This window comes from Odontesthes bonariensis, chromosome 22, assembly GCF_027942865.1.
Source record: "Odontesthes bonariensis isolate fOdoBon6 chromosome 22, fOdoBon6.hap1, whole genome shotgun sequence".
Taxonomy (NCBI): domain Eukaryota; kingdom Metazoa; phylum Chordata; class Actinopteri; order Atheriniformes; family Atherinopsidae; genus Odontesthes; species Odontesthes bonariensis.
In genome coordinates this window covers 12228974-12237346 of record NC_134527.1, presented here as the reverse complement: position 1 = coordinate 12237346, position 8373 = coordinate 12228974, and the positions used below count along the sequence as shown (strand labels likewise).

Here is an 8373-nt window from a genome sequence, read left to right as displayed (position 1 = left end):
ATGGAATGAGTCTTAGTGGCACCGATTAAGGTAATACAGGCCGTTCCCAAAATCAAACGGCAGACAGAATCCTGCTCTGAAAAATGGACAGTCGCCTTCCACAAACTTGACACAAGCTCACCTCTGAAAACCTTGAGTGTCTGTGACAGCGTAGTGAATGTAAACGCCTCAGGTCGTCACATCCTACTGATGTCAACCGCGATAACGCTCGACTTCTCTTCAGCACCAAAGTGCGACGTGAACCCAGAAAAACATACAGAACAGTAAAAGCATAGCGGTACAAACACTCCAGCATGCACATCTGTCATAAAAAACAAAAGGTAAAGGATATGAATGAAATATTTACTGTCTTGTTCTGATGAGTTGCTGATATGAGGCCAGTATTTCTAACATGACCTATCTAATTTTGAATAAACACAAATATCGGACTGTTTAACTGCAGAGTAATGGTGTTATTGTTATACAGTTTTAAATCATCTGATATTTCAGATGTTGCACAGGGGTGTACTCACTGCAGCTGTAATATCTTAAGGTTGTTTCGCAATATGCTTATCAAGTCAACATAGGAGGTAAAAGTCTTAATGAAAATATCTGAGTGGATGTATATATGTTCCCCTTACTCCTGAAGGGATTATTTAAAATGCTATGATAACATCACGCACAATGGTAACCTCATCTGAAACAGCCAGTCTTGACTGGCTGGACAGGAATAGCCAGCATGACCACAACACAATCAGAGTGGGTGTGGGTGTGTTTAAAGGCTGGGAGATCAAAAGGAACCTGCCTCCATCACTTAACCATTCAAGATCTGTTGTAAACAAATCAGTGACTTCCTCTTCAAACCATACAGCAGCAAAGTTAGGAATCGTTTGGGTTTACATTGGATCAAGTGTGTGACATGTCAGTATTTTAACCTGTAACGTGACTATTTCAATTTGGGAGATTTGAAGCACGGTCAGATTTTCACTTTTGTGATATTTCCTTCAAATTAAAAGGGAGAAACAAGAGTAAAATTTTGAAAGGCAATTTTAAAAGTGGACCTGTTTGGTCTATGTAACTCTTTACCGTGTCTGTACATGACCTCGCCCCTGCAAAAAAAGAAAATAACAAAAAAACAATATTCAGAAATCCTTCTTTGTGCTGAAATATTGTATTATTTGAGTCTTGACATGACTTGTACTAGGCCCAGAAGATTTGAGAATTTGAATTACTGCGGTTCAGATCTGTCGCATCTGTGTTGACCCTTGCCTTGAGATCTGAAATGGGATTGATGACATTTAAACAGCTCCGGGTCATCAAGGCCAACGACTCGCTTGGAACAGGCACCTATGGACACAGGCTGGAGGAGTGCTGACGCGCGCATGCGCAGCGTGGTTGTCAGCGGGTTGGTCGGGCTTGTGTTTACAGCTCGGCTGGATGCTGTTGGCTGCTGATGTTCTTGGGAAAGTGCAATGTCGTGCCAAACACCACTGAAATAAAAAATACTGTGGGAATAAAGGTAAGCTGTCTTGCGCTTGCATATGCAGTTATCCTATAAGTTAAAAGTGACTGTCACCTCAGTTGTGAGGAAAAATGCCTGTTTGTTGGTTGGAACTGCCAGTGTAGCATGGCTAGCAGGCGCTAGCTAAGTAGCCATAATACAGTAGTGGCCTGTATTAATGATCTAACCAACGCGGGCAAGTCAGCGGGTTTATTTATGAAATTGCAAGGAACACCTTAAAATACCAGTTCACATTAATTATCTAACGATGACTGGATAGTGTGGCTAAATGCTCATGGAGTGGTTAAACATTTTGTCCGGTCCTTGCGTCGATATCTGTTGTTGCTATCTTAGCTAACGTTAAGCAGGTATGTGATGGCTAACTAACTTAACATCAGAGCTAGCTTGACTCGCCCAACGTTATCAACGAAAAACTGTTTTGTATATGCTCAGTTATCTATTGAGGAGCAGCGAGGCTTTGAATAGCCTGTGAGGTTGACTTGGCTGTGTTGATATGTAGCAGTGTTGCTTGTATCTGGATCGAGGGAGGTACCTCAGGTCCAAAAATGAAGTTCATGTTTATATTGACACTGAAAAGTTCTCAGTCTGTGCACCCTTGTGGAGTAGCTGTGGCTACTTTAAATCCTAAAGCAAATCCTTATTTACCTTGTTTATGCTGTATTTATGAGTACTTAAATACTCACTGTTGGATAGACAGAAGACAGTGCTCTGCATGATTTTAACATAGCTGGAAACATTTCGTATAGTTTTACTTTTACTACAGAACACCTGCTGTAGCAGTAATACTTCTCAAAATACTGATTATCACGACAGCCCTACATATTTTTAATGTAGTCAAATAAGTTAAGCAGTTCACACTGCATGTTAAAGACAGTGGCTCGATAAGATAGTTTACTGGTTAGTGGTGAGTATTATACATTGAGTCGTCAATGAGCACCTTTGCTTATTCTGTTGAAATATGACAAGACCCTGAAATTAATAGCAACTGCTCTGCTGATGTTTTACACATGCAATTGAGTTATTTTTGAGTCAAGTACTCCAATTGGAAAAAAAACTTAAACATTAAAAATCAGTAAAGTATAGATATTTGAATGACATTTTGTTATTCCTCTGTCCTGTGGAAGAACATGGTGTCCACTCGTTGTTGGCACAGATTCTTACACACTTATTTCCACACACACCGAAATCATTTGACCAATTTCTGTTTCTACGCAACATTGATTTGACAATCAGTCTGTGAGTAGGACAAGCGGTGCCAACACAATCGGATGCGTTAATTAAGAGTTAGACTGCACATTTCTCTCACTTAAAGCCCAAGCCTGTTGTTACCGTCGTGGTCTGCAGTCTTGGTGTGCTCGGTGTAGAGGCACATAAACTAGCTCTCCACCTGGTGTAAGGTCAGCTTGGAGTGACCACGCAGCTCGGAGTGGATCTTTGCATTCCTATAAATGATGGGGAATATTAAGTCTCTTGGTGTTAAGAATTACAAAGAGCAACTGCTTGACATGCTAACATTAAGCAATCCTCCTACTATAAATAATGAAAGATAAATACATTAACACAAGATGTCACACGCGACAACCATTTCACAATAGAACAGTGATTGCCTCTGTAATATCTAATAACTAATAGTGATCTTTGTGCAACATTAATTATTATTCAACAACTAGTTGCTACCTCCTTGAGGAATTGGAACTATAATCAATGTTATGAATAACTGTTTGTTATCTGTTGTTTTAGCATATAATTTGATGTTTGGGAAAGACTTTATAAACCGTGACTATAGTGGCAACAATTTGTATTTCAACACTATGCCTTTACACAGACTAACAGGTCACACCCATAACTGTATCCTCAGGGTTTTCACTTCCGTGTATTCTACTTCCTAAACTAAAGGTGATAACTTATATGGCTGCAGCTGTTAATTATGTGATTCTCGATGACTTAGTTAAATCACATAAATGACAATGTTGCACGAAGCACTTTGGAAAAGTTATCACGACAACCTACATTTTTTTTCTACAGTCAGCACACAACCAGCGCTGCTGTTTCCTCGATTATAAATTTTGTGTGAATATCTTATTGGTTATATATGATGTTTGTTGACTGACAGCCCACATGAAAAAGCTTCTCAGTAAATTATTTTCGTGCCACGGTGAAGGTTGATGTCAAGAAATGGAGAAAGGGAAAGCTCAGATCTGTTTGCAGATCTCTTCTTCAGTCTGCTCCTCGTGCAGGAGGTCATTTTCATACACCGCACAGCGCAAGCCGCACCCCTCTCAACAGTGGTCTTCTCTGTTTTTTCTGTGGCGCGCAGTCAAGAGGGAGAGACAACTTCAGCTGCTAAACACAGAAAGCCAGACAATTTTTGGTCAAAAGTTAATTGGTTTGGAAACCTGGGACTTGGTCCCATGTCAAACAGAGAGGAGGCTCAGACCTGGGGGTATAAAAAACAAATAACAACAAAGACATGTACACATTTTTCCATCAGCCCATTTTTATTGATATTTCTTCTGGTTGTCTTAGATGTCTTTTTCTTCTTTCGTCTCATAACTGACCATTTTCTAATCCAACGCTGCTATTCCCTTTGCTGCGCAACTATGAATAGAGCAGCTGATTTTCTGAAAGCTTTTATGGAGATTATGAGATTTGCCGGGGTTATTATTTGATCATTTGCTGCCATGCGAGCAGCTGAGTGAAGTTCTGACGAGTCACACGAGGTCTCACAATGGCTATCGGAGAAACCACTGCATACGCATCACATTTAGCAAACATTTAGCATCTTTTCTTAGAAAAAAAGGCAAATGCAAAATTTATCATTGGATTTTAAGAATAAATATCATGATCGTTTTTTTTTTTTCAATCAGTTCTCTCAACGTGATCTTATCGACACTGGATGCTTCTTGTTCTGCTTTCTAAAGGCTCTTTGTTTACATGTTCACACACACACACACACACGCACACACACACAGTGCGAGGTTTTCTGCACAAGCTGCACTTCTGTTTTCTATAAAACCAGCAGAGATAAAACATAGCTAATTAAGTGTGTTTGAAAAGCCACAATATGGCTGAAGCTCAGTCTTTCACAATCAAGGAGTTTGTTGAGTCCAGCGCTCCTATTTAAGATGTTAAAGGAAAACCCATGCTATGTGATTGATTTGTTTCTTTGCTTTTTTTCTCCTCCACTCATATAAAACATGGAAATTGTACTCGGCTCTGGATCGGAATTAAGATGTTTACTCGATACCGGCGCTGTATGAAAGATAAATTAGGTACTGTGTATTTCTGATTAGCATAATTCATTATTTGTTGCCTCCTTGTTTTTCTCAATTTCTTTTTAAAAAGAGGACTTAGGAAAATCTAAGGTTAGTTAAACGATTTAACCAACCTTGTGGCAGTTCAGATTTTCCTGCTATTCCTTCCCTTTTCCTCTGTGTCTCTTGTTGACTTTATGCTGTGTGTGCCTGGCTGAAGTCACTGCTGTAAGGCAGGTTGAAAGGAACTATGTTGCAAGCCTGAATGCTCTCTGGCTCGCTCCATCTGTATATGCCTGCGTGTTCCTCCCTCTTATGTAGCGCACATAGGGCCCAGCTGGCGGCCCAGAACAGCCCGTCCTGATCGAGAGTGGTCGAGACTAAAGCAAAGCAAAACGTGCACAAATAAAGCCTGTGTGGGTATCCAGTGTGCACATTTTTACGCATGAGTTGACATAAGAAATGTGTTTTACAGACCCACTTCACTGCTGTTTAACTGTAACAAACAGCGAAGAGAGATCAGTCTTGTCAGTTAAATGTTTTCAGACACACCCAGGCTGTGCTGTCATTTGTGTGCTATGAGTCAAATTGGTAAAACTGAGTCGAAACAACTTGGGTCGTGACCTTTAAAAGACAAAAACTAACTAACCTGACCCCATTTAGTCGGCGATTTTTATCCCTAAAAATGCAACCAGGTAACAGTAAAACACCAGTGGTCCGAATGGCGATCTGCTGATTAAACTCCAGACTAAAAAGATGGTACTAAACGAACTAAACGTCTCAGTCTGCAGGCAGCCTCTTACCCAAACCTAAAACATGGATAAAAATACAGGTCAGCATTGAGGTTGCAGCACTCCCCTTTTCCATAAAACTCAATGTTTCTACATGATGTACATCTACAAATTTCAACATTCAACACCATAAATGTATCTGAAGAATATCGAATATTGACACCAAATCTTTAAGCTGGGCTAGCGTTGATTAATAAAGATCAGTAACAGTCAGGAGATGAAATGAAGTCCTTGTAATTAGGAGCTGTTAGAATAATTGTTGCCTTGAGAAAGCTCACGGGGGCTTTTTTTTCCTTTGGGCCTCAAAGAGTGCAGTTTAAAGTTAAAAAAAAAAAAAAGCGATAGATAAAATATAAGCAATGTTGGGATAATAATACATTGTTTTTAACATTTTCAGTTTAATGCTGAAGGGCACAACAGTTGCATTTCAAGAACCTCAGAAGTTCGTGATCTTTTGGGAACGAAGCCTCAATTTTCCCACCAACTGAGGAAATAAATCTCCTCTGATTGATATCCAAATACAAATGTATGGAGTTTGTTTGCGAGAAACAACATTTATGTACTGGGAGTTCTCTGGTTTCTGTTTTCAGTCTGCTTCTAGACCGAGTAGAGGTGATCAATCCTGTTTACAGTCACCAACACTAAAATATGCAGGAAGCGTTTGTTTTATCACGCCGACAAAACTCCTGACTACTGTCTGACGGGAACGTGGCTTTTTATTATGTTCTCACTTTTCCATTAATGTTTCTGTTTTCAAACGCTGCCTTGATACCTTTTATCCATTTTTGTCATATTTAAAAAAAAAAAAACTCAGAGAAATAGTTTAAGACTATAGCTGATAGATTCCCACATTGTCTTTATTTATAACTCTGAAACAGTTGATAATAGATAAAATGCCTCATTTAGTCGATATGCCACACTTTCTCCCCAGATATTTCGTACTTTTAAACAAGCACATTGATTATTCACTTTCCCGGAAGTGTATACACAACTCGTACCGCTGATTTTCAAAAATAAATGAATGATTTGCAGCTAAGTTGGTATCGAAATAGCCTGTGATGCATTACAGAATTGGATGTCCTTCCAAATACAAATTTGTCACCTTTTGTAAAAAAAAAAAAAAGGTACTGTTGAGGGAGGAGCTGAGTGATATAGAGAGATAGAACTTTATTGAGTAAGTAAGTAATAGACCTGCGATAACTCTCTGAGAAATTGAACCAACTTTACAGAAGCGTCTCCAACAAAAGGAACGACTGCAGGACTTGTGAGCAGCAAGTATTTGTCTCAGAAACGCCACCTTTACCAGAGGTGGTTCAGACTAAATAAAACTCCAGTCCCTCCAGTAATGAGGTATTTCAGAATCTTTAAAGCATTTAGATAATGCTTGATATCAGTAACAGTCAGTATCCTTGACGACTGGCAATGAATTTTGGGAGTGCACCAAGGCACTGAAAAGGTTGATAACGAACAGTGTGGCTTGGCAGGAGCAGGCAGAGATCTGTTGCTGGGGCTGGGGAGGAAAGCAGGGTGACAAGGCAGCCATTATAAGTCTGTTTCGAGCTGCCAGCTAGTCGGACAGAGTGTTGTGTTTGTGCGTGCATACAGATGTGCGGCCTGTGGGTGAGTAAGTACTTATTTGTGTTCACGTTACAGCCGCTTGCGTTTTTGAGAACGAAACTTTATATTTTGATTCTGTCTCAGTGTGGAAGTGTGTCAAGTATCAGCAGCAAAGTTGATGGGGTTTGCAATCTTTTGTTGCTGCTTAATGAATGAGTGAGTCAGTGACGCTAGCCACTGTCATATATTATGTCTCAGATGGAAACAAGTCAGCATCTAGCATACTTGCTTTCAAGTGTAATGATCGAGGCAGCGGTTTCGAGGCAGCTGTGAAATACCCTGAACTCCATTCAAATGGAATTCAAATAACAGAATATGCACAGTCTGTGATCCGACAAAACATAGAGCCAATAGTTATGAATGAATGCCTGCGAAATGATAGTTGATGCTTTAGATCTTAGATATTATGGGTTGTCAAGGTCTTTCATTGTCAAAACCTTACAAAACAGAGTTCATCAACACAACATCTGAAGATGAAAATACTACTCTTAATCAATAACGGAGAGCAGTTGTCTCTGAGCGAAAATTCAGGTCACCATCAAATCTGACTCTTTTTTTTTTTATTTATTTATTTTTTACTAGTCAGAAGTACAGAATTCCTAGTTGCCCCTGAATGCTTCATGATAAGAAAACGTTACGGGTGTGCCAATGCCTGCTGAAAGTCCAAACATTTGCCACATTTTTGCAGATGTGCATGCGATGTTTTGTTTATGTACCTTCTACTCATCATAAACAAAAAAAAAGCATTCCCCCAATTTGTATGAGACCCGGACTGATCAGCTGTAAGGTTACGGCCACCTGCCTAACATTAAGTAGATTCTTCTCATGCAGCAAAAAGAGCTCTGACCTGCGTTCCTGGAGTGTCTGGTACTGGGATGTTGGCAATAGATCCTTTGGGCTCTGTGGGTTTTGTACTGGAGTCTTTCTGGACTTGGACCTGATTCCCACAGATCCCATGAGATGGAAAGTTTGGAGACCAGGTGAATAAGTCAGACTTTGTTTCTGATTTTGCAAGTGATTAAAGTTTTTAACTGTCCAATAAGGAGGTAACGTCAGTCTGCATGACTTCATTATTCGTTATCTTGGCTTCTTTACAATAAGTTGCTGCAGACATATCAGGCAATAACTTAACAGATTTTATTTGTTAATGAAGACGCAGTGAGGCGATGTGTCAAAATTAAACCGATACTTGTTGCTAATTTCCTCTGTT

General features: G+C 39.7%; 1 protein-coding gene across 4 annotated transcripts in view; it reads left to right on the top strand.

Annotated features, from left to right (window-relative positions):
• The first annotated feature begins 1393 nt into the window (after nt 1–1393).
• Nucleotides 1394–8373, top strand: part of rabgap1 (RAB GTPase activating protein 1) — a 66563-nt gene continuing 59583 nt past the window's right edge. For 3 of the 4 annotated variants that reach the window (XM_075456440.1, XM_075456439.1, XM_075456438.1), the window contains exon 1: nt 1411–1498. Coding sequence is in view for 1 of the 4 variants with exons in the window: in XM_075456441.1 (XP_075312556.1) it covers nt 1433–1498 (66 nt within the window). In the remaining 3 variants the exon portion in view is untranslated. Of the gene's footprint in view, nt 1499–8373 lie in introns of all 4 variants that reach the window. The other variant, XM_075456441.1, reaches the window with a different exon arrangement.